Here is a 27,462-nt window from a genome sequence, read left to right as displayed (position 1 = left end):
GAGAGAGAGAGAGAGAGAGAGAGAGAGAGAGAGAGAGAATTGTTCAGAAAATAAAATGACTTGTTTAAAATAGTAGTATTTAGATGATAAACCAAGGAAAATAAGGTATTATATCCTTCAGTAAATAAGGCCATCCACTGACCAAAGCTGTTATCAGATGTGCCCCAAGCCCCAATATGCCCTTATGAGAGAAAAAAGAACAGTGGCCACAGCTGCAAAGTAAGTAAATATAGCATTTGCAAGTCTGTTTGACAGTGTGTCTTAAGAGTCTTACAGTAATCACACACTGGACCCAACGAAGCCATCCATTTTCCCTGATACTTCTATCCAGTGGGACCCAAATTATAGCTTTTTGATTTAGGAATAAAAAAAGAGATATCTCAGATCTTTCATATGAAATAATGAAATTATTTAACAATCAGATAAAATGTGTATAGTTCTATCATTTTTAGCAGAAGTCCATTAATGTTTTAGTCAGCTAGTGAAAGTTCAGTAACTAATGCATTAATAAACGTCAGTAGTAAATGTTTGTGTTACTTAGCTTTTGGTCACTAAGACAAAGAGAACTTAAGAGAACATCCAGTGGGATCCATTTTGGCTCATAGTATCAGAGGATTAAGACTGTGGTTGGTTGGATCTGATCTTTCTGGGCTATAAGATGAGAAGTTGTTTGTTGTCTGTAGTTTCCTGGAAGCAAGGAGAGTTGGCAGGATGGGGCCTAGGACTAGGTCTACCTTTCCAGGACACATCATTGAAGCACACCCTGCCTGTGGGTTCTATTACCTTCCAATTCTCTATTGAGAGTTTGAATGAAGCAATAGACGAATCCATTGATGAAGATATAGTGTGAGGTTAACCCTTCAGTATCTAAGATGGTGGCAGGGACCCTTAATCTCTAAACCATAATACTGTTTGCTTCTAAGTTGCCTAGGAACACTTATAGGAAGCTGGACAGTGAAGAATGGGTAGTCAGAGCCACAGAAATTCCCTTTTTCAACGATCACCAGCGCCATCTAAGACCATAGCAAGCCGTGAGTATGGGTCATTCTTACAAGGCTAGCCTTACAGCCTGAGTGACTCTGCTCTAATACTTAGGCCTGATCATTTTTATCCTCTTTACCACTGAGGGAGACATTTTGCATGCCTCCTCACCCTTGTTAAAATAGTCCAGAATCATATACTGTTTATTATAACAGGGTCATTCTCTCACCTACGCTCCCGTACTATGAATGACACCTGATCATTACATCGCAGGCCCCATACAAAGCTGTACTGGCCTCTTTTTTAATTTTAATACATGTTTATTAGGTATACACTCTGTGCCAGGTCATCAACACGATGTAGGAGGTACAGGAATAAGCAAGCCACAGTTTCTATCTTTAAGGAGTTATAAGACAACAGGAAAAACAGTACAAATAAAATTACTTGAGTAAGCATCATTTGCCAAAGGTACATGTTGTTTTATGATCACCATATGCAGTTTTGAGTGTAAGGGCCCAGAGGAAAGCCAATATGATGGAGACATAGCCTGTGACAGGGGAATAGCGAGCCCTTGAAGTGGACAAATCATGAGTTAGGGCTAGCTTCACATAATGAGAAGTTTTCATTTTATTTTAATGTAAGGGTATTGGGTACTTTAATTTATGAAATGTGATGATCAGAATTGTATCTTTAAAACAATGCTCTGGAAAATAACCCTGTATACTGTTGACTGGCAATGTTAGCACAGCTGCTATTGGAAACAGTTACAGCAGAACTACCATATAATCCAGTGACCCCATTAGAGGATATGCCTCCTAAAGATATAATAGTTGTATTTTCATACCCATTGTAGTTCTGGTCAAGCTATGCCTTGGGAACAGCCCAAAGCCCACCAACAGATGAGTGGATAACGAGCATGCATGCATGCAGTAGAGTGGATAAAGCAGAAGGAGCTCTGGCCTTTCCTAACCCTGAGGGCACTGTCTTGATTGGGATAAAGGTACACAAAACTAGTTACCACAGGATCTCACTTAAACATCAAATCTAAAAGCAACAAGCAGTAAAGATTAGAGTGGAGTAAGAGGGACTGGGCACACGAGGGACTGCGGGATGCAAAGGATGCTGATGATCTCAGATAAGATGACAGCACAGCAACCGTAAAACATCTGAACTTAAGTGTTTAAATTCACTTAAATAAGTAGTTATAAAAATTGGACATTTACACACATGTGACACCTCAGGTATTCTTTAGCCTAAATACTTGTTCCGTAACTTGGATTTAAAGAGGGGAAAGGCCCTTTCTGGTAATATTTTCCAGGTATTGATGAGAAGTAGGAAGCTATCTTCTCAAAGGATCAAGATAAGTTAGGGACATCTAAAAATTGATTCGTATCTGATATTACATCTCAGTGTGCTTCTCAAAAAGGGAAATTACACTGGATTTATGATTTTTATAATAAACAAAGAAAAAGCAGTCATTACCCTATAAATTCCTGAATCTAAACATTCTACATACCTATTAGGCAAAGCTTTATTTTGAAATTGTTCATTAAGTTTTCTCTTTTGTTTCTTTTGAAATATAATCTTAATGTGTCGGTCCGGTGGCTCCTGACTTCATGGTCCTCCTTTTTCTGCCTCCGTAGTACTGGGGTTACAGATGTGAGGTACCACACCAACTCTTAACTGCCCAGTGGAGAACAAACTAGTACTATCCATTAAATGCAAGCATTTTCTTTAAAGCCAACAATTCTAACCTAGAGCATTCATCTTACTTAAGTAATTGCATAGAGTTGAATAATACATGTAAAATATTAGAGAGTCCAGCATTGTTTGACACAACAAAGCACTAAGAATAACATAAATATCCATATGAGCGTGATGACTGGTTACAATAAAATGGTATGCTGAACTGGGAATTATGAAGAAACAGTAAAACCTACTCAAGTTCATATTAAACACAGCTCTGAGACGCATTGCCTGTATTATTCATAGGCATCTGAGGTTGGGAGGACAGGGGAGATCCTTGCATTTCTCATCCATCCTTCAAAGTCTCTGGAAGGAAATCCCAGCCTTCTGTGGGAATGTGTGAGGAAACAGGGCCGGGCTGAGACCCAGGCTTGTCATTTGTGTTTGCATCCTACTTCTTTGTTGAAGAACTATGAGAATTTACGACCTTAAAACACTTGAGTTTGAATGTTTAAATTTACTTCAGTAGGTGATTATAGAAATCCAGAGAGTGAAGGGGGAATCGTTTAAGTAATACAGGATACAGGAGCATGACGACGTGAAGGAGAGCACCCAGAACTGGTTATGTAAAATCCAATAACCCATTAATTCTATAGTTATTTTAAATATTTAGTGTTTGTTTAATCTTATCACTCTTCTCCCCTTCACGTTCCCCTTCTCCTTCCTCGTGTGTGTGTGTGTGTGTGTGTGTGTGTGTGTGTGCGCGAGTGCGTGTTTATGTGCTATGTATGTGCTTGTCATAGTCTCAGGTGTTTGCCTTTGGCTTCTATCTTGAAATAAAATCTTTCATTTCATTGCCGAATGTACCAGGCTACCTGGCCCATGAGCTTCTGGGTTCTCCTGTCTCTGCCTCCCATCTCAGCGTAGAGACATTGGGACATAGGAACATAGCACACCAAATGTGTGTGGCTCCATGTGACTGTGGGTTCTAGAAATGCACATTTAGGTCCTCATTGCTTCCCTGACAGGTTCCTTACCCACTAAGCCATCTCTCCCTAGCCAATATATTGACTTTCTAAGCCCTGTGAAAATTTAGTTTGTTAATTCTGAAGCACCTGCCCTGTGCCTCTACTCTGAGCACTCACGAAGCTGAGCACACTTCCATGTTCATCATGGTCATGTGGACATCTTTTCTGAAATCCTCTGCCCTTTGACCATTTTTTTACTGGGTTGGTTATATTTTTTCACTCTTTATATTTTCTGTTTATGTAAGACTTGTCATGTCTTCTTTGTGAATACCATTTCATAATTATGAGTTTCTACTCTTCTTTATTTTTTTGGTGAGTATAGGTTAAAATTGACTCGTTTATATAATGAATGTTTTCCCATCATGTGTAAGAAACACTTTCCGTTCCAAAAGTGTTCTTGGGTGTCTTTAGAGGCTTCGTTTTTACCTCCTTTCATGTATATAACTATAACCCAGCTCATGTAAAGGGGACACCTAAGACTAATGGTGGTGGATATTTAAGGAACCCAGATGAGTTACTGAAACAGCTGTCTGCCACCTTACTGTGTAGCATTGGTATGTTTAGCTTCCCTGTGGAATTCTTTTTGTTCCATACTCCTGGTCCACTGTTGCAGGAACTGTCCTGAAGCCAACACCATAGTATTGTAATCCTGGAACTGCCTGATCAGTTTTAAATCTTGCAGAACAAGATTTACTGCTATTCTTTTCTTGACCAAGTATTTTCTTAGTCCACTCATGCCTTTATAATCAAGTACCAAAGCTAGGGAGCTGTTCAGCTTTAGATATTGAAAGCCTCCCGAGGCTTTACATGTGGAAGCTGGTTCTCGTCCTGGGGCACTATAGGAAAATAGGGGTTCCTTTAGGAGGTAGGAGCTCATGAAAGAAGGTAGTTCACTGGGTGACAAGTATTGAAGGGAATACTAAGATGCTCCCATCTGTGACTCTTTACTTTCTAGATGCATGAAGTAAGGTTGGCCTCTTCTGCTGCATGTTCTGCCACATGCACTATGGCGCCACTACAGGCCCCCACAGTAAGCATGAACTGGAACTTTTGAAGCTGAGCCCTGAGACTGCCTGTGTTTGTAGACAGCTGTTTTTTCCAGTGTGTCCTCTCAACATAGAAGGGGAGATGCCGCTCTCTGGAGTTGCTTTCATAAGGGCACTGATCCCACTCGCAGGGGCTCCACTTTCCTCAGTCAGTCGCCTTCCCTCATATTTACAAAGGCCCTCTCTCCTCATATTTACAATGGCAGATACATGTTTGCGATGAGCTCTGGGCAGCTCAAACAGCAGAAACTGCCATGATTATCTATATATGTTTTCAAATTATCTCATAATGTTGAGCCTACTTTCCCCCAAAATAAAAAAGGAAAACTGCTAGAAGTTTCACTGACTTGAATTAGTATCTGCTTCCAGGTTGGTTTTTACACCTGACAGTGTTGAATCTCACAGTCCCAGAATGCAGTGTGTCTTCCCAGTCCCAGAATGCAGTGTGTCCTTGGAGTCCCAGAATGCAGTGTGACCTTCCAGTCATTTGCTGCTTTTTGACTACAAAGTACTTTCAGATGTTTGTATGAGGAGATAATCTGTTACATTAGTCTCTGTTGGAAATGGTTTTTTTAATCATCCAAAATGTCATTGGTTCTTGAAGATTATCTTTAATTTCTTATAACCAGTATACAGAAATATGTAAGCTTGTGTATTACTAACCTATTTAGTATCCTTGCTTACGTGGAGCGGAGAAACCTTGAATGAGAAACCTTGAATGAGTGTGCAGAGTGGATGAAGTCCTGAGGGAGTTTGTTTTGCTGACATGAACACAGCTATGTCAACAACCCAGTGCTTCAGATGTCCAGACAGCAAATCCTTCCTGTGGTGAGGCTCAGAGGGCCAGTAAAGCCTTCCTCTGGTCTGAGTGAATAATGACAGCCTACACAGAAACTATCAACCACAGCTTCCTTCTTCCAAATGACTACAGCTCAAGGTAGCCACCCTACAGAGACCCTGTTCAGCTGGTAGAGTAAACCTGCCTCTGCTTTAGATACATTAAATGAATATGCTGGGTTTCTGGTTGCTGTTGCCACTATGGGTGGTGTATCTCATTGGTCCTCTACCTGTGTCCGTGTGTCCTTCCTTTATTCTTCTTTTCATTAACTGTAGTCTAGATTCCACGACGAGCCTGTGCAGCATCTTGCACTTGCTAGATTCACATTTAATTCTAATGGTTTATCTGTTAGAACTCAAGTTCTCTATGTGTACCGTCATGAAATCTGCAAGTCATGAAGGATTGTCTTCCTCTTTTCCAGTGGTTCAGCTCTCATTTCCTCCTTTCATCATCTTGCTTTGGTCATGTGCTCTACTCAGTGTTGAATAAAAGTGACATTGGGGATCACTGTCGCTTATTTAACTTTGAGAAGACAATGTCAGTGTTTCACAACATGGCGTTTGCTGTGGCCGTTCTTCTAGCTGTTTCTCATCACACTGAGGACACTTTTCATATAACCCTGATTTGCTGAGATTCAAGGTTTTCTCTTGAATAGATGATGAATATATTAACTTTTTTCCAGTGTGTGATAATCAAATGATTTTTCTCATTTATTTTGTTTTAAATTTTATTTTCTTAAAAATATGATTTTTAAAATTTGTTACTATTAAAGCTTTGAATTTTAAGCATGTCTTTGGACTGGTGTTTCACGTCAAGCATTGGCACCTACCTGGCTCTTTTCCAGCAGCTTTTCCTGACCTATTGCTTTCACCAGGAAGCTCCAAGAGCTTTCCCAGTTCAAACCTGGCCTCTTTCAGCATTCCTCCTTTCCTAAGAAAAGTACGCTGAAGGGGAGATGCTGACAGGCAAGCGTTTCCTGTGTCTTCCCCGATGCCAACCAGAAGCAGTATATTATCCTCGTCTTTCACGACATCTGTGTGTCCTCTTGGATCATGATTTCTCGCATTATCTTCTGGGAATGGCAGATGTGTTTGTACTGAAGGTCTTGCTCACTGGTTGTTGTGTTTTTATAAAACCAATGCAGAATAGATGAAGTCAATAACTGCCAGTAGGCTTAACGCTACTGTAAGCTGTAATCACAGCCTGCCTTTTGTTGTTGTTTGAGAATGTCATATATGCATGTGTGTGCTTTGATCAAATGTGTGTGCTTCCCCTCCAATTCTTCCACTATCCCTCAACCATTTTTCTTTCTTAATTTCATATTCTCTTAAAAAAAAAAGCAACTGAGTTCTTGTATGTGCAAGGATGTAGGATTGTCTACTGAAATATAACTAGCCTTTCTGAGGTCTGAGGAAAACTCCATATCATACTAGAAGTCATCAACTGCCAGTAGATCCTTAGCTAGGGATATAGCGTAATGAGCTTTCCCCATCCACGCTGGGATTTTGGCTGGCTTGGTCTTATCCAAGTCTGTGCATGTATTCACAGTTGTTGTAAGTTCATGTGTGCAGGGGCTCTGCTATGGCCTGCAACTTCTGATTCATTGCAGACAATTACTGCCTCTAACTCTTAAATTCTTATTACCACCTCTTCTGAGATGATCCCTGAGCCTTGAGGGGTGGGCTCTGATACAGATGTCCCAATTAGAGCAGATCACTTTATAGACTCTTACGCTCTGCATGTTAGAAGTTGTAGGTGTCTATGTTAACCACCATGTGTTCCAAAAAGGAACTCTCTGATGAGAGTTGAAAATACATGATCTATAAGCATAAAGATAAGAACCCAGGGGGAATGAGTGGTGCTGTTTCATACTGTGTTTATTTGACAGAATGATATTAGGTTATTCCCTAAAGTCAATGACTTAACCACATTCAGGTCTTTGGCCCAGTTAGTAGTACCAAACATGATTTCCATCTCAATGGTAATGGTCCTTAGATCCAATCAGAAAGTGGTTGGTTAATCCTGCTGCCACTATTGCAGTAGAGGGCCTCTCTTGTCAATATACTCATTGCTATAAAATAGCTTCCAGGGTTCACAGCTTGATAAAGACTGGTGGTCATGTTCCTCCCCCAGTAGCATGAGCGAGACTTCCTGCACCATGGAAGCTAGCCAGTAGGGATGAAACTTTCATGATGGTATCGGCTTGATGTCTCTGTATCCTTTGACTCACATACGTAATATCTTCAGCAACAGGGTCTTAACATCAAGTTCTGCAGGACAACCGAAAAGCAATGGCAAGAGCCTGCAATGTTTTAGGGTGGTCTGCAGGCCCTTACTGACCAACTCTTTTGACCATAGAACACATTTTGTCCGAAATTAGATCATTTCTATGTAAATTAATCAGACAGGCTTGCCCCAAACATCCTCAAGGGTTAGAATAAAGCTCCAAAATCAATCTGCAGAGCAGCAAGGTCCACTTTGTCCACACAGTTGCTAGGGCTGTGGGATGCAGTTCTGGATCCCTTCTGTGTCCAATATTGATCTGTCCAGAGCTTTCATGTCTGACAGAGCTTTCTTAAAATATGGATAAACCACTTTCTCCGTGGCTCCCCTCTGCCATCTTTCATCAGGTGCTTGTTCTTGACAAACACCATGGTGAGTGAGATTCAGCGGGACAGCAAGGCTCCTTTGTACTATCAATGTGCGAAATGCTTCAACTGATAATCCTTTGCTTGCATTTTTGCAATATAGCCAACTTTATCATTATATCTCTCCTGTGTTGGTCAGTTTCATTTGTGAATGCTTTGTCAGGGTTTTTGCTTCAATGGCTATAGAAGAGATTGCTCAATATTTTTTTCCTTGCAACTTCTGTTGCAAGTTTTGTTATCAGGGTTATGCTAGCTCCATAAACCCAACAATAATGGTTTCTTTCTCTCCCCTTTTCCCCCTTTTTATGAAAAATTATTGTGTAATATTAATATTATTTTAACCTTGACTGCTTAGTGAATTTACCTGCAAGGCACCTAGGGCTAACATTTTCTCATTTTGTGATATGCTTCTTTTTCATGGTTTCGTTTATTATTTTATGTGTGTCTTTGGTATTTTTCCTTCAGGTTCCTAAGTATGGTTGTCTTTGCACTGATGCTGCTTGTACCTGCTAGAACTATATAAAAAGAAAAAAACTCTAAGGCGTCATCACAGGACACCATGGAAGCTGCTGAGGAAACTAAAGAAGCATGTGCAGATGGCTCAGTAGATAACATACTTGTGCAAGTGTGAAGACTAGAACTTGAGTCCCTAGCACCCACGTAAAAGCCAGTGGGTATGGCATCTGTCTGTATTCCCAGCACGCAGGAGAGGACACAAGTTGGCTAGTTGGATAGCCAGACTTACAAGCTCTGGGTTTAGTAAAGAAAGCAGTCTGTGAAAACACCTGTCCTTCGTCTTTGGCCTCCACACCTATGTGCATGCACACAGCTGCATGTCCATCCACTAACATGTATACATATGCCAAAAACTAAAACAAAAATATGTGCCCTAGAGCATCTGCCTTTTTGTGGTTACTGATGCTGGAAAGCAGTGAGCTGGGAAAGCGTTTGTGCAGTGCTCCACAGCACTCCGTGAGTTAGTGAATGCTGAAAGTGTCTTGATGCTGTTGTTCACTGGTCAGGATATAGACAATACAGTCCTTTGTTATCAATTAGGCAAAAGGCTGTAAACACCTTGTAAAGTCTCCTATCTAGCACTTAATACCAAGGTCCAAACCAGACCCCAGATTGTACCTTTTCCATCCTTTTCTTTGGGGAATTTAATTAATTAATCTACCACTTCAGAGGTCCCTCTCACCTTAGCCACTAAATTACTTTTGAGTTCTCTCAGGTGGCAAATTAGCTATGTAGCTCAGGTGTTAAGTGGATAATTATGCTCCCTCCTGACACCTTGGAGATTGTTTTACAGTTAAGTAATTTTTTTTCTTACAAGATTGAACTTGTTTAGAAGAAGTGGAGAACATATTTTTCAGTGATGTAAGTAGTGGCATCAGCATTGAACACAACAAACATGCAAAGTCAGTTTATGTGTACATAGAACGTCAGTTTACTATAGACAGAAGTTGGCTGGCATTTGAAAATGTTGGTTTGATATTAAGAGACATTTGGGGAAATGTTTGGCATCATAGTTATAGTAAAAAAAAAGGAATGTCTTAGTTCTTGGAAACATATGAAAATATTTATGAATGAAATGACAGGATGTTGGGCATTCACTTTGAAATGAGATGCAAGATCTAAATGAATCACATCCCCAAAGAAAGAGTATTTATTGGTCATAAATTGACAATTGTTTAAATATGAGAGTGAATACTTGTGGATTCATAGGGCCTATCTACTCTTTCCCCATATGTTTGTAATTATTCCCAATGAAGGCTTTATAAAACACTGGGCAGATACTAATTGAAGTGGTAATGTTACACCCAAGTTGCAAAAACTGTCAACACTAATCACTGCTGTCCAGTCCACAGTGTATCCATATTTTAAAGCTTCATGTTGTACAGTATAAACACAGATAATTTTTGTCAATTTTAATAAGTTCTTAATTGATCTCACTTACAAAATTTGCTGTATACTTCCTGCCTCCTTAGATACCCAAATTCCTGAACATCTGGTAGAGCCAGGTTTTATCTGAGAGCTACTATTTTCTTAGCCTGTACTTTGGCTCCTGTATTGTAGGTACATTCTCCAAGAAGAGCTTGAATGATTTATTTTCTTAATAATGGGATATGTTACACCTTTTAAAACCTGGAAGTGACCCAAATTGAATTTATAGTTTAATTCAGAATTCTTAATATGATCAGGAAAGCCTGTATGATCCCATTTACCTGACACTCCAGCTTCATTCCACACAATTCTGTCCCAGGCTTAGTAAACTTTATCCACTGGCCTGTGTTCTGAACATAGGCACATCAGGTTCCTCCTGTCCAGGAGGGAACCACAGTCCTTGGTTCCTTTGCCTGTGGAAACTTTCTCTGTCGCACAGCCTCTCCAGGCTCAGTGGAAAGCTGCCACTTCTCCATTATGGCAAAGATAGCAATCTGCTTTTAAAATTCTTTTCTTCTAATAAGCCCAGCATGGCTGTCTCCTCCCATCTCTACAAGTACTTCAGGTTGCCTGCCCTGTGAAGCCCACAGTTTGCAGAAATCTAACAGGTGACGAGTTGTGGGATATGCTGTTAGGCCATGTACCATCCAAAAATAAAATTACTGCAAATTCAACTTAATGCTAATCAGATATGGCTTGTAAGACAAATTTTACTTTCTCAGTATTAAAGGGTTTTTATTTAAGTGTATCCTTGAATTAATAGAATATATATTGTTGGATAAATAAATGAATACACATTGCCTACTCAAGATACTTATCAGATAATCTTTTGAGAAAACTGCTCTGAAAACAATATACATGTAGCTGCCAAGAGTCAGACAGGTCATGAGTCACACTGTACATGAGAAGGGGTGTGGTTCTTAGGAGGAAGTATGCGTTAATCGAAAAGTTTGAGTCATTATTCCAACTGTCAATTATTGGCTTCCTGAAAATAATTCAAATTCTGAAGGTGTAAGTCTAAAGTAGGCTAGGAAACTTAAATCTCAAAAAAACTTTTCCAGGGACTTTTGTGTACTTGTTCTAGAAGTCAGGTCCGTCTTATACTAAGAAAGCTAGAAGAGAGAGGGCCAGATGGAGGTAGACTGATGGCATTGCTAGTGAGCAATTTGGTAATATGTGCCTAATGTCTCCCTGTGATCAGTAGAATGAGGTGTGAAGTCACTGGCTCAGTGTTGTGGTGTAAGGATTTTGGAGCTTTGAGAAAGAATAGAGTGAAAACTACAGGAAATATGGTGTCTGTGGAAATGGAATAGGTTCGTAGAAAGCCAAGAACCACTGAAGAAGAGCAGGTGCCCGGCTGGATGCTGGATGGCATCCCAGTGTGGTCAGGTAATAAACACCCACTGCTCAAAGAGTAACAAGATAGCCCTGTCCTTGGGATGCCTGGTATGGTTCTACTCTCCAAAGTGCATGGCATTTCCTTTAAGACCCGACTGTTCCCAGATAGCTATAAAAGTGTCGCATCCATCGCTGCTACCCCTTACATGGCTGAAATAAGTAAATGCAAACGAAGGAAGATGGGGGTTAAATGCAAGTGTCAAACTGGTAACAGGTAGCCTGGGCACTTAAGCACTAAAATGGGCTGTTACCCAATAAATGAGAGAAATTCTCCTTCAATGTGCTAAGAACCGAATGCTTGTCTATTTTTATAGGGGAAAATTTCCAGGGTCCTCAGATAGCATAACACCCTGCCCTTGTGCTCTGATGCAAGCTCATTAGTTTACAGCCTCTTCTGTACTGATACTTTGGGGTTCAATCCAATTTTTCTACCCTCTTTTAAGGGTGTGATCATCAGTTAACATGGATGTTTGCTGTGTAAGTCAATGCAGTCGGGGTGAATGGAACATGGCAGCCCTGCTCCAGAGAGCTCTGCATTTGTCTCCAGGCCTTTCACTGTGTTGGTTTTGTGTGCTTGGAGCAGTTTCACCTTTACTGGCTAAGTCCCGACAATTTTAAGCTGACACTTGGAACTTCACTCATTTTGAGAAGGCTGGTCTGATCCTCTCAGGTCTGAAGTGACCATGCTTTCCACATCTTTTGGTGACACCACCCTGTCAGGCTGACAGATCTTCAGTCTGGGTCCTAACTACCTACTTTGTTCTTGATAGGTACCTGCAGAGGTTGAGCACTTAACTCGGTGCCTAGTTCTGAGCAGGGCTTCACAGATATCCCCAGAGAATGAGAAAAGGAACATTTTATCATTTTAAAGGATTTGTTACAAATGTCATAAACCCAAACTCTCACTGGTCCATGGGTACTTATGTCTATATGGAAAGGTTATAAGGACATCTTTCTTTAGGCATAATTCAAAATAATTTACTAGAAAACATAGTTGGAAAGCCAGTGGTAGAAGGATGTCTAGCAGTAAGGTGGCTGAGCAAAGGAGACCAACCTGGGTTATAAAGTGAAACTGTCTGAAAATCTAGTTTAGTCCTGATACCTTACAACATTAATTTATCCAGAAGACCACAGAGCTGAACTGGGAGAGAAGTGACACCAAAAATGTCACTGTTCACATTTGGAATGGGAACTAGGTGACAGACACATTAAACATGACAGAAAATGATTGAAACGGGAGATGTTAGCACAATTCATTTTTAAGAGTAGTAACTTCAAGAAAGTAAACTTAGAATAAAGGGGAACTGGGATGTTTTCCAGAGTAGTGATGGGTGAGTCTAGCCAGGGTGTGTGTGTGCACGCAAACACACACACACACTCACCCCATGAGAGGAAGGGTGACACTTGAAACTCACATGACAAGCAATTACAACTCTGACATTGATATGCTATTCTGACATTCTGAGTAACAGAACATACCCACCCACAAGAGAAAAGAACACAGGAAGAGTGAGGGGAAAATAGATGAAAGCCACATGGTCTGGAGAAGAGGGAAAACATGGCTGTAAAGAACAACTGAAAATAAAATCTTAGAAGAGTCTGGCCAGCTTTAAGTAAATGCCCTTGCCAGTATATCCGTAGACTGTTAAAGTACTAATTACCCTATAATTTTACATGAAAGTTGTATAAAATATGTCACAAACAGGCTTATTTTTAAAATATCTTCCACCATATTCATTTGTTGATATGTTTTCTCATAGTTATAAGATTTTTATCATTGTACTTAAAATGGCATAATAACACCAACGTATTTTCAGCTTTTTTATATTCCTTCATTTGGTGTATGTGTGTATAAGAGAGGAGACTTGTGCCAAAGTATGCATGTGGGGGCAGAGGGCAACTTTTGGAAGTTAGTCCTCTTCTTCTATTTTGTGGGTCTTGGGGATTGAACTCACATCCTTAGGTTGATAACAACCCAGACTTTTCTTATTTTTCCTATACCAAAGAAAGGTGTTTAGTTTCTTTTCTTACTTATTTCTAAGATTGTGATAACATCAGAGGTATTTATGTGTTTGTCAAGGGAGGTTCACAGAAAACATTAATTTTAGGTCATGGCTGTTATAAACTAATAGCTATTAAACTTCAGCACTTTATAACATTTTCTCTTTCTAAAAATGTTCCCAAAGCATAGCATTGAAAACTGCAGTGAAGTTGAAATCTCTGAACTGCCTCTTGGTTGGTTGGTCCCAGGGTCTTCAGTCGTCTGCATATCAAGTAGCTGGCTCTCTGCCTGATGCCCTCTTACCTTGCAGTTTCCAAGCCAGTAGATAGACTACTGCTTCTTTAATGAGCCCGTGGATCATCAGGTTCACAAATGTACTTATCAGAGGACACTTAAGCATCCTACAGATCCTCATTAGTGGTTTTGGTACTTAGTATAGGTTTCAAAATGACTAGTATTTGTTATTCTATTTGGAAAGATAGTTGATAATCTTTTCTTGAAAGCACGAGATAATTATATAATCTATATACAAAGACACCGTATGCAAAAACAACCTTAATAACCAGTGGTCTTTTTCTTTTCTGTTTCGTCACACAGGTACAGCTTGGCCAAGTAGAAATCAAATGCCCAGTCACAGAGTGTTTCGAATTCCTTGAGGAAACAACGGTTGTCTACAACTTAACCCATGAGGACTCCATCAAGTATAAGTACTTCTTGGAACTCGGCCGAATTGACTCCAGCACCAAGCCCTGCCCTCAATGTAAACACTTCACAACCTTTAAGAAAAAAGGACATATCCCCACTCCATCCAGATCAGAAAGCAGATACAAAGTAAGTGTGCTCTCCAGACTGGTAGGTTAAAGGTCACAGGATGGGAGCAGGATAGACTGATTGGTGGTGGGGCATGACATGGGCTTTTCCTTCTCTCACCCCCTTGTCCGAGCCCTAGGTAAGTGGATGCTCCCCATGATTCTGACATGTGGCCTGGGGAGACCCATGTTAAGAGATCACTGGAGAATTTAACTGAAGTTTTCTCTCTGAATTTAATCATGTTGGAAATTCATTTAATGACTTAATGGAAAGACCAAGTTTTAGAGTGACAGTTGTTAGCATTCTGTCTAAACTCCACCCCCACAGTTACCTGGCAAGAGCCAGGTAGGCCTGACCCACTATAAAAGGGACCGCTTGCCCCCTCCTCCCTCTCTTTCTCCCTTGTTCTCTTGTTTCTCTCTTGCCCTCTTAGGCTCTTCCCTTCCCCCCTTCCTTCCCTGTTCCTTTCCCCCTCTCTCGACGTGTTCATGGCCGGCTTCCACTCCCCTCCTTTCCCCTCCCCTCCCCTCTCTTCCCCTCCCCTCTTCTCCTCTTGTCTCCTCCCTTCCCCGCCTCTCTGCCTCTACTACTCTCTTAACTCCCCTCCCCATGCCCTGAATAAACTCTATTCTATATTATATCGTCGCATGTAATTGGTCCCTCAAGGGAAGGGATGCCTTGACATGGGCCCACCAAGGCACTCCCTTCCCCCATACTACCTCACCACACCCCCATAGAACATAGTCTATACATCTTTATCTTTTTATAAACATATCAACAGTCATCACTATTACCAAATGCTACGTAAATACTAGAACTTTGTTTCTTTTTTAATAAGGAGCTTGACTTTTTCGGTGGTCTCAATTTCCTTTTTCTCAACCTTCTATAATGAGCAAATTTGTATAAAATGTCACTCATTCACTATTTGCAGAATGTTGCCATGTGCTTGGCCTTTACATACATTAAGTGACAAACAAGTGTGACACAGTCTGCTTCAAAACAGTCTCATAAAGGTATGTTTGCCAGTTTTCTGTGACTGTGACAAGCCCCTATGATAGTCAGTTTATAGAGGGGACACGTTTTTGTTGTCTGTTGGTCAGTGTGAGACATTTTGGTCCAGGGTCCTTTAGCATGGTTGTTTTGTGCCTGTGTAGGAGAACCAACTGAGTAAAACTACTCATCTCATGGTTGTACAGCACAAGAGGGTGGGAGAAAAAGTTGGAGTTCCAAGGTCCCCTTCTAAGGGCATAGCCCCAGTGACCTGAAGGCTTGCCATAAACTCTTGCCTCCTAAAGCTCCAAAGCTTCTCACTGAGAACAAACCTTTATTTCCCCTATAGGCATGGGGGTGGAGCCTCTTAAGATTCAGTGGTTGCAGAAAGAGACATTTGCAATGCATATGTAAGTAGAGTGCCTGGGTTGACACTAGCCAGATGTTGAGAATAGCCTAATAAGAGAAGGAATTGTTCTGGCTGACACTGGCAGCTTTTCAGAGTAAGCCTGAGTCAGTGTTTAGGCCCAGAGGCTGAGGCGGGGTGTGCTGGAAACCGGTTGGAAGGAAAGGAGAGGCAGCTGTGAAGATAAGAGCCAGGCAGGCTGAGTCTTGTACGAAGTCTTCACAGGTTTTAATCTCATTCTGTAGGCACCTGAGAGAAATCAGACCTGCAGCACTCAGAGTAGGGCAAGACCGAGGACAGCAGTCGTAGGCTGGGTTGTAGGAGGCAGCCTAGGGAGCTGTCAAGACACAACATTGTATCAGCCCTATGTAGAAAAATCATCTTGCAACATGTTGCACCTCACTAGGTGCCTGACCAACAGCAGAGCAGAGGACTTTTTTTTAGTACGAGGCAGTAAGGCTGCCACAGTGTGTCCTGTGTCCTTCCTCACCTCTCAGCAAGTGGCTGTTTCAAGTCCTCTTCATTTAGAGGCAGTTCTTGCCCATGTGCTGTGTCTTTGAAGCAATGGCCACACAGTTATTTGTCCTGTAGCCTCAAGGAGACTGGTTAGCAAGTGATTTCCTCTGCTCCGCTGTGGTCCTGGTGAGCCAGAGTTCGCTTGGTTAGGCCAAGTCTCTTCGTGACTAATTGGCCTTAGAAGGCCCTAGGCTCTTTAGTCTTTTTATTTGTGGTGTTGTTAAGTTCTCTAGTCCCTGTAGTACATAACCGTTAGGAAAGTGTCTTGTCAGTCTTCTGCAAAACATGCCATCTTAAGCTTATGAAGGCATGTGACTGAAATCATGCCCCAAGGATGTGGGATCTTAATAGAACATTTTTATTGGATGATGCTTAGTCTTAGGTTGAGGAACCAGTCCAGTTGTGTTTTATTAATGTTAAAAAGAAAAGATTAGTTTTAGAACTAAACTATGCCTTTCCACTACTTAAAGTACTATACTTTTTTCTAAATTACTTTCAAAATTGGATATACATATAAAACAATACTCAGTTATGGAATTTTTGGTAATTAAAACATGACTGCATAATTGAATCAAAGTGAAAATAAGTAATTTAAAATATAATGTTATTACTAAATGGGCAACAAGTACTATAATTTAAGGTACAACTATTGTAAGAATAAAATATGTCTTGTTTTATCAAAATTGCATCAAGATAAGCATAATTGACACCTTATGTATATATTTAGCTATATGTAGTCTTGAGTGAACCAAAGGTATTTGGATAATATATCCCAATCAATAGGGTTCTTTCAGTGTCTATCCAATAGGCTGTAGTCAAGCAGAGGAGCAAAGAACAAATGGACCAGGAGAAGAAAAGGTGCTTTGAGGAGAGCAGGAATTTAGAACAAAAGAAATGTTGTTCAGTCAGAGCAGTTTAAATCTTCAGGGTTTGGGGTAAGGATGTGCCAGACAGCTTTATGTCACCGTAGCAGAATGCATTTTACAAGGAGAGAAGATTGCCTCCTAGCTTTGGTCATTGATGTGCTATCTGCATTGCCTTAGGGTCTGTGGTAGCAGGAAACTGGAGAGTGACAGAGGAAGCCAAGGAGAAGTGAGGGTTGGGTCTCAGTACATCCTCAGGGACATACTGACAAGGACAGTCCCTAAATGCCACCCCTATAGAACTTATATCAGCCAGTAGTTCTGTAGGTAGCAATCCAACCTTCCCCAGCATCCATAGGCCATTAGAACATTACAGAGCCAAACTGCAGTATGACTCAGAACAGCTGTTCTACAGACTTCAGCAAGAGTGAGGCTGCCGCTAACTGTAGGTATGACTGTTTGCCCCTGTTTATTCTTCTAGAGGAGAAAACCTCAGCAGTCAAGAGACATTGATTCTCCCTGTTCAATGCTGGGCATATTTTGAGGCAGAATTCATGAAATTCCTGAAGCAGTACTTCTTACTACTTTAGTGTAATGTTCACATAGCATCTCTCATCACTAGAACCAAGCTGTACATTAATTAGCACTACCCAATTTACATGCTCAAAAGTCTTGATACTGAGGTAAGGGTTGTGCTGACATGGTCGTGCCAGCAAGCCCCATGGCCGACATGCTCTTAGGGTAGCACTGTAAATTGACACTAAAATGTTAATACTTGAGGTGAGCAAATGGACGTTCCTCCCCACCCCATCTTGATGTATCCTAGTCTATCTCAATAACTAAATTCACTTCCAGTTTAGTAAGGTACTCAAACTATGACATAAATTAACAAACAAAAAAGGTTGCCTGTAATTCCTAATGTTTCCAAATAATTTAATATCTCTTTATGATATTATTTATAGCTACACACAGGTTTTGTACCAATCAACATGTCCTTTTTCACATTTATTTCTTTCTGTAGTACTTCTTGAATCACTAAGTTACAGCATCATTCTAAGATGTCAGCCACTCTGAGCATTTACTCTGGTTTTGGCTATCAAGTCAGAAGCACTTAAGGGAACGGGCTAAAACTGATTTAAAATGTCATAGTCATTTTCTAGCTGAATGGATGCTTCTCTCATAAAAATCAAAACTGCCATACCTGGGCCTTTCATTTCTATGTGTTTTGTAAAGACCATTCGTTAAATATTTATTCTTAACAGATGCCAGTGGGACAGATAGAATGTAGCATCTGCAGGTAATCAGAACTCTGGGGCACTTGTTTGTCTCTCCAGGCCCCCAGTTAACAGTTTGCATCTGGGAGTAATTTGAATAAAATGTGCTGTATTCTAAACACCGTCAAAATCATATCACATTGAATAAGTGCTTTCCCGAGTTGAGAAATACATACCAAGACAACCTTGTCAAGTCAATTTTACTTTTTCTTCAAAATATTTACATTATCTCCCAGGAACTTGTGCCATAAGGTCAAAAATTGATACAATTCCATTTCTATAAGGCTGACTTCAATTTCTGATTAAAAATACAATTTCTTGCCTAAACCATTCCTTTAATGTCCCAATGTCATACTTAATGCCTGTCGAGTCGCAAGCATGTTCACAATGATATAATATTGGCTTAAATGTACTCACATGACAACTAGAGACAAATGTATCACCCACACCTGAAGTTTGTCTCCATAGAGACTATCATTTGGGATTTTATGGTGCATTTGTGTAGTCATCTGGTTACAGCCTCTCTTCCCACCTGGTATCTAGGGGGCCAGGTCCAGGCTGGCTTCATTCATTGCTGCTAAGAAACTACAAACTTGCCAGTATTCTTATGACTTCTACATGCTATGGGAACTAATAAGTGGCCAACATGTAAATAATAATAATAAATGTCCTGGAATAAATACAGGTGGAAAGTGTTGGGAGTGTGGGAAAAGAAAAGACAGGAGCGCTTAGAAAGGTTATTAAAGAGTAAACACATTACACTTTTTAATGTTGAGTTTACCAACGTAGGTAAGCGTGATTTGTATTCTCAGCCTGTCGCACTTTCTCTAATACCTTGAGTTTAGTTATACACCTTTAACTGGGGGAGTAATAGCACCTCTGCTCTAAGAGTGTGGTGAGGATTGAGTGAAGTCACACATGTGAAGGACTGGCACCATGACTGACAGATAGTAATGTTTCACACATACCAGAAACCTCTGTGGTCGTTATTGTTAGGCAAGGGAGCAAGGTCAGCAGCCCTGAGTATCCAGAAGGGAGGGAAGTCAAAAAGAGTAGAGACAAGATAGGGCAAGAGATAGGTGAGAGGAGCAGGCATGGGTGAGACCGGGTGCCTGCAAGAAAAGCAGTGGGTCATAGAAAACCACTTGAGTTAGAGTTATGTTGATGATGTTAAGACCCCTTGGGACATCAGAGAGATACCCATGAACCATGAGTCAGAAGTGATTTATACATGTCATCAGTAGTAGGGGGCTGTAGGAAGAGAGATTTCTAACTTTATTAGTCAGGGTTTTCTAGGTCAGAACTGATAGAATTTATTTATCATCTATTTACCAGGTATCAATCTGTATAAATATATATTTATATTACATATATATACATATATATGAGAGAAAGAGGTAGATGAAAGCAAGCAAGGAAGGGAGATATAAAGGGAAAAAGAAAGGGAGTTTATTAGTGGCTTACAGGTTGTGGCCCAGATACAGCAACATTCATTAGCTGTCTCCCGACAGAAAGTTAAGACTCCAGTAGGTGTTCAGTCCACTAGAAGCAGAGTGTCTCAGCTGGTCTTCAGTATACACCAGAATCCCAAGAAGAAGGCTGTACTGCCACTGAATGGGAGTGAGAGCAAGCAGGCACGAAGCAGAGAGCTTCCTTCCATGTTCCTTACACAGCCGACACCCAAAGATGTGGCCAGATCCAGATTAAAGGTGTGTCTTTCTACTCCAAATGATTTAATTAAGAAAAATCCCTTAGTGGTATACCCAGCCACTTGGGTTTTAATTAATTCCAGACGTAGTCAAGTGGACAACCAAGAACAGCCATCATAATAACTAAACTCATCATAATGAAAAAGTGAGAGTTCTGTTTCAGGGAGAGAAGTAGAGAGGAACAGTTTATCACTGAGGATCAGAAGCAGCTACTTGTAGTTTACTGAGGCCCTTCAATTCCAAGCTCCCCTCTCCTCCCAAATGAAGACTAAGAATGAGCCATTTTTCATTCTGACTCAGTTGAAGGCCATGCATATCAACACAGGGAACACGTCAAAAGCACCTCTGTGGCTCCTGAAGGTAAAACTGATAACAGCCCTTCACTCATCACATCATCAAGGTTATTAATATTAAGCTCAGCTGGAGTGATTTGCACAATGGTGCTGTGACTCACCATCAGATAGAAGGAAATGCCACTCAGATGTCCTGGAGAAAGTCTTACAGCTCTAGCTTCTGTAATGGTCCTAGGCCCTCTGGACAATCATATTCCCTAAAGCTGCACACGTGCTATTTCAGTATGTGGTGAAAATAATTTCCTAAGGGCTTTTAGAAGGTTACTGGGTCAACAGGTGGTATAAAACGTGCTTAGCGTGCCTTCTGATTGAAATGACAAGAGAATATCTCTCTATGGGCAAAAACATTCCCGGCTTCCCCATGAATGTGAAATTAGTATTCTCTGCACTCCTTTCCACATCCTGCCCTCTCCCCCACCCACCATCCCCCACACACCACCTCTTCAAACTGACTGCTTACAAAAGAGAAGCAGGCAGCCAGTCAGCCACCAGGGTCAGTGTAACTCCTGACATGGACTGACTTCTCTTGAGACAGCATCCTTGTTAGCAGCTGACAGAAAACAAATGTAGCTTTTCAAACGTTGTTGCCCAAGAGATAAAAATGCAGTTGTCCAGCTAGGTTTAAGGAAGCCAGTTAAACAAAGGGTGTGTTGCTTGTGTTAACCGTGAAGTGTTTATTGGTGCTCAGTGGTGATGCAAGCCGGCATTTCTTTCTCCCTTTGTTTATTTATGAGGAGCCTTGCCAAACTCACCTGTCTTTCTTTCTTGATTTCATAATACAGCTATATTTTTAGAAAAATTTCCTGCCCTTAACTTCTAACAGTCAAATATTGAAATCCACCTGATATTTTAGCCCCTAAACACCATAAATAATAATCCAGGCCTAACATAAATTGACCTCAGTAGTGTTTAGAACTGATTTTGTTTGTTTTCCTTCATCACATTGTCTCTTGAGGTTTTGGAACAAAAGACAACAAAGAATCATTTTTGGTGTTGACCAGCCAGATAGTAAGTTGATCACATCAAGTGCTGGAGTACAGTGGTCAGAAGATGTTCAGGAACAAGAAGGGTTGGGACTGTGCCTTTCTTTTCTTTTGTCCTCTGTAAACCTGCCTTTTCTCGTTTACTCTCCCTTTTATATAAACCCAGTGAGGTGCCACAGTGGCCGAGGGATGAAGGAGCTCAAGACAGAATCTTTCAGTTCCTCCTCTCTTTTACACATTAGTGAAACCGTGGATCCTGGGACAAGATGTAGATCACTCACTTCCTTAGCCTTGCTTTCTGATCTTAGAAGGAGTCTACAAGTATTTCCAGGTGAGCGGTTATGAAATGGTGGTCTTGGGTAGGGGAAAGAGGGCTCTTTCCACCACAGGGGAGCAGTCCCCTGTGCAGTTCCCATACAATGCTACACTGACCACCGCTGAGGTGGGGGTGGTGGGTTCCCGAATGAAAGACACACACATGCACACACACGCACCCACACTCACACACGCAAACTTTATATTTTATCTGCCTTAAATGGCTAAATGGCTGGGCCACTTCCAAATCTTCATGTGGCTAACACTGTCCCCTCCGATATTCCTAAATTATTACTTACTTAAACCTGTATTCCATCTTGGCTGCCCTGAGCCCAGACCTACAGCCCTCTTGGACTGAGTTTCCCAGTATCTACACGACTGCTCTGCTCTCTATCTGACACCTCTCAGGTTTGACATCTCCTCTCCACCTCACTTCCGGCTTCTTCTTCAATCCCTTGCTCGGGAATTCTAAAGTCCGGCCTCTGCCATTGGCCGCCAGCAACTTTATCAATCAAAACCAACTGGGGGCGGGGTCCCTCAGTGTCTTAAGTTTGGACGTGAAGATTCTCATGTAATTTTGGGTAATCAAATCCACCACAGTCCTCCTTTACAGGTTCTGATGCATCACCCTAGAAAAACATAGGCTCTGCTTGAAAAAAATTTTTTTTAAAGTTTTGAGGTGAAGATAAGGAAGCTTTAGATAAGCTTAGCATCTTGGTAGACCTTATCCCACCCTGTGTGACTCTCTGCTTGTTTTCTCTGCTTTTGGTCCCCAGTCTTTTGAATTTTCCTCTTCTAGCTTGGTTTCATCCCTCCTGGGCAACCCTCAGGCAAGGTTCATTTGACCACTCCTGGACTCTGTTAAAGGACCCTTGCCTCATGAAATGTGAAGTTTCCTGCACTACTAGAAGAAACACCAGTGAACTATGGAATTTTAGAAAATAGGATATTGCCAGTCTGCCAGGAGAACGTGCCTCTTTACTGGAAAAGTCAGCAAGGCTCAGGGTAAGCTAGCTGAAGGGCCCTTTCGGTTCTAGCTGTTAGAATATTTGGTTCTGTGTGTGCTCTCAGGACCCTGTCTAGTACTGCAAGTAGACTTTGGCTGACAGAGGCCGTATCATATGTTACAGCAACATTCTACCCACTATGGAAGACCAGTCTTCCCTGAAACATCTTTTCCAGGGTACGGACATGTATGAGCTTCTACTTTGGCAGATTATGATCGTATGACTGCCCGGCTTTATGCCTGTCTGCTTCTAGTAAGTTTAGACAGAATACTGACAGCTATTCCTTAGGCAGCTTGTCAACCATGTCAGCCAGTAGCTACATGTATTTGGGAGAACCTCTGGGTCCAATAGTATGCAGTCAAAGAGATGGAATGGATAGATTGGTCCTTTTCAGACTTTAGCATGGGTATGTGTAATGGCTACTCCTGGTTGTCAACTTGACTATATCTGGAATGAACTACAATCCAGAATTGGAGGGCTCACCTGTGACCCTGATCTTGAGTCTGGGAGACACAAGTTTCTGACTTGGATCTTAGCATTGAGATCTTGAGGTATAGTGGCTATAAAAAGCTTAGGCCCAGTCAAGGTAGTACACGCCTTTAATCCCAGAAGACTAAGGCAAGGAGCCGGGCAGTGGTGGCGCACACCTTTAATCCCAGCACTTGGGAGGCAGAGGCAGGCAGATTTCTGAGTTCGAGGCCAGCCTGGTCTACAGAGTGAGTTCCAGAACAGCCAGGGCTATACAGAAAAACCCTGTCTGGAAAACATCAAACAAACAAAGACTAAGGCAAGGAAATCTCTGAGTTCAAGGTCAGAAGGTCAGCCTGGAACAAAGCAAGTCCCAGATCCAGGCATAATGGCACACACCTTTAATCTGGGCCACACCTTCTGATTGCAATTATTTGCCGGCACATCTGTTGGACTCTACTTCTATGGAAGACCAGCTGAAACAACTAGCCTTGTGAGCTAGTTGATCAACTACTAGATCCTTGGACTTCCCATTCACAGCTGACCATTGTTGGGGAATTGAACTGCAGACTATAAGTCATAATAACAAATTCTCTGACTATACAGAGACAATCTATAAGTTCTGTGACTCTAGAGAACCCTGACTAATACAGAAGTTGGTACCAAAAGTGGGGTATTCCTGTGACAACGTGACCGTGTTTTGGGGAGGACTGTGGAAGGACTTTGGAACTTCGGGCTAGAAGAGCCATTAGTTGTTAAGAGCTCTGTGGAATGTTCTGTAGGAGCTTGGAAGATAATTTTGAGAACAGTGAAAATGATGGAGGCCTGGCTTGTGAAATTTCAGAGGGAAGATTAAAGACTTTTATCAGGACTTTGCTGTTTTGCTTGTGAAGATTCTGTGGTTTTGGTTAGCTGGGGCTGAAGAACCAGCTGTGATTAACAACAGACCACAACTACTAAAGGGAAACTTTGCGTTACTGGGACTATTGATGCTGGTTAGCTGGAGCTAAGACATTAGTGATGACTAAGAAGAGACCAGCATCATTGAGGTGAAATCTTCTGGGAAGTGTTTTCTTTTTCTGTTTGTTTGTTTGGTTGGTTGGTTGGTTTGGTTTTCAAGACAGGGTTTCTCTGTATAGCCCTAGCTGTCCTGGAACTCACTCACTCTGTAGACCAGGCTGGCCTCGAACTCAGAAGTCCACCTGCCTCAGCCTCCCAAATGCTGGGATTAAAGATGTGTGCCACCACCGCCCGGCCTAGGAAGTGTTTTCTGATAGCACAAAGAGACTGTGTTCCAGAGATAGCCAATGTTGTACCTCGTGCTGCAGCTGGACTTGGTAATGTATAAGAATCACCCAGGTGGTACTGGTTTTAAAGACATTAAGGGGTCATGAAGAGCAGCTGAGGCTTGGCACTGTGAGAGGCCATAGAAGGCCTTTGGTGAAAGTGCAGCCTCAGTTGCAATTGATAGCCCAGGACTGAAGGGGTCATGCAAAGGATTTGAGGCTTGGCACCATGAAGAGAGCCTATGAGAGGCTGCTGGTGAAGCCTAGTTGCAGTGGAGATGCCAATACCATGAGATGACTACCAAGAACAGCAGCAGCAGTGGAGTACAGGCAGCTGGAGCCTAGAAGACAAAGTGTGTGCTACAAAGGGCAGAGTTGGAGAAGCCCAAGCCCTTGAAGGAGCCCAGAAGTTCATGAGTTTTATCCCAGAGTTTGGACAGTTAGAGTTTGACGTTGCTTTTGATTGTGACTGTGCCCTGATATTTTTCCCTCTTGAAGGAAGAAAGTATTTTAATGGAGTCCACAGTTAAGAGACTTTTAATTATAAAAAGACTTTGATTTTTAAAAGTGATTGGATATTTTAAAGCGATTGAAATTTTAATATGTAAGAATTTGTAAAGACTGGGGGACTTTTACATTTACTTAGATCTTGGGGATGAATAAGAAAGTAAGGGTTGAGGCTTAATAGTGATGTGTTTGTGTGTAAAGTTGACAAGGGGTCAATTGTACTGGCTGGTTTTGTGTGTCAACTTGACACAAGCTGGAGTTATCACAGAGAAAGGAGCCTCCCTTGAGGAAATGCCTCCATGAGATCCAGATGTAAGGCATTTTCTCAATGAGTGTTCAAGGGAGGAGGGTGCATTGTGGGTGGTGCCATCCCTATGCTGGTAGTCCTGGGTTCTATAAGCAAGCAAGCTGAGCAAGCCAGGGGAAGCAAGACAGTAAGTAACATCCTTCCATGGCCTCTGCATCAGCTCCTGCTTCCTGACCTGCTTGAGTTCCAGTCCTGACTTGCTTTGGTGATCAAAGCAATGTGAATGTGTAAGCTGAATAAATCCTTTTCCCCTCAACTTGCTTCTTGGCCATCATGTTTTGTGCAGGAATAGAAACCCTGACTAAGACAGTATGAATCACCTGAAGAGACTCTTGGGAAAATGTAAGCTCTTGACTCATTCCAAATGGGCTTTCATGGGCCCTGTGTTTCCGACAAGGTCCTAGGTGGTGTTGATGTTGTTTGTCCTCTGACTTTCCTCCATCATGCTGGGGCGTGTGAGCCACGTTGCATCTGCAGTCAGAAGAGTGGACAGGAAGTGGGACAAGGCTGTAAAGCTTCAGCACTGCCCCAGTGACCCATTTCCTCCAGTAAGGCTTCACCTCCTAAAAGCTCCACAGCCTTCCCCAACAGTGCCCCCAGCTGGAGACCAGCTATCTCACATTCAAACCAGTCCCAGTGGGAAGGAGGGAGTATGGTGCATCCACGTGAAGATAATTTTATTTCAGAAGGCAAACTCCATGTGGCAGGCCTGTGGTTGTGAACTGCCATCTCTTGAGGGCAATAACTGAACAAAGGAGCAGAGGAAGAGGCAGCTTTCCTGTCTGCATTGATGTAAGGCTGATTTTGAATGTGGTTAAGTCATAATGAATGAGGCATCATGGCACCTTCAGCAAAAAACAGTTCTGTAACTATTCAGGTATATTCTCTGAGTACCAAAGTTGGCTATTATTCTATAGTATTTTAGCTCAGTGTGAATTTTTATTATTCATAGTTACTTCAGATCTTGCTTTAACAGTGGTTCTCTCTATTTGTCTCCACACCTGTGTTGGTAAGAATTAGTAGGACTTTTTGTTGGGCACCACATTCTCTGGTTTAGACACCAGATGCCAGACTCCTTGATTATGGTAATTAAGATAATTGCATATTTCTAATTATCATTGCTCAAAATCTGTAGATGTGATGGTTCAACTTTTGTCTTCAGGGATCCTCGAGCCACTGTAGCCTCCCACCTTTGTGAAGTGCTTCCTGGTCTCAAAGTAACTTTTTCTATTCACTAATAAATATAATATAAATCTGATTTAAAACCCTGCAGGAGAAGGAGACAGCAGTGTGTGTTTGTCTGTGTCTATGTATCCCTGCATACAAGTGTGTTTATGCAGAGTGCAACCCTAGGCACCATCCACGTTGTGTATTTTTAGTTTTTGAGACAACTTTTTACTTGGCCCTGCACTCCGCAGTACTCACTGTTAGGCTGTACTGGCTGGCCACTTAGACCCAGAGCAACACTTACAAGTGTGAACCACCTCTGTGTCTGGCTTTTGTTAAATATGGGTTCTGGGGATTGAACTTAGATCTTCAGGCTTGTTGATTTATTTCGTTTAAAGTAGATCTTACATCTTTTCATCTGATGTTGCTAGAATTTGGTGCTAGAGTTCAGGGATGCAACGGTGTGTCTGTCACCACGCTTTCATAGCGAGAATGAGAAATACTTGTGAAACGGAACACGTCACTGCCATTCAAAACAAAGGAAAGCATGAAAGATGTCTTCTGTGCCGTGTGAACAACAGATGCTCCCAGTGAGCATATTCCATACATTGGGAATGGTGTCCTAGGTGTCACCAGCAGGATGTCATACTGTTCCCTCTCTAACAGGACCATCAGTGTTCAGTGCTGACTCAGCAGTGTGGCACTGGCACTCTGCTTCCCACTTGAGGAGCACTTGTAAGTTAAGCAAGCCTTTGGTAAGAAAGCAATGGAAATGGGGACAGCTGAATTGATGAATGGTCAAAGTGTTTGGATTTGGTGCCTTTGAGATTTACTCTGTGCTTCAGTGGGGGAGATTTTCATACAACAAAATTGTTTTCAAAATGAAAATATCTCATGTTTAATTAATGCCTGAGTAGTCTCTGAACAACA

The 27,462-nt window shown here is 41.6% G+C and overlaps 1 protein-coding gene across 1 annotated transcript in view; it reads left to right on the top strand.

Annotated features, from left to right (window-relative positions):
* Rnf217 (ring finger protein 217) overlaps positions 1-27,462 on the top strand; it is a 104,789-nt gene that overhangs the window by 57,509 nt on the left and 19,818 nt on the right. Inside the window, exon 2 of the mRNA XM_028766457.1 lies at positions 14,169-14,402. Within this exon, the coding sequence (XP_028622290.1) occupies positions 14,169-14,402 (234 nt within the window). The remainder of the gene's footprint in view (positions 1-14,168; positions 14,403-27,462) is intronic.

This window comes from Grammomys surdaster, unplaced genomic scaffold (genome assembly GCF_004785775.1).
Source record: "Grammomys surdaster isolate TR1022 unplaced genomic scaffold, NIH_TR_1.0 168, whole genome shotgun sequence".
Classification (NCBI taxonomy): Eukaryota; Metazoa; Chordata; class Mammalia; order Rodentia; family Muridae; genus Grammomys; species Grammomys surdaster.
The sequence above is the reverse complement of the archived record's forward strand: the minus strand, read 5'-3'. Positions and strand labels throughout refer to the sequence as shown.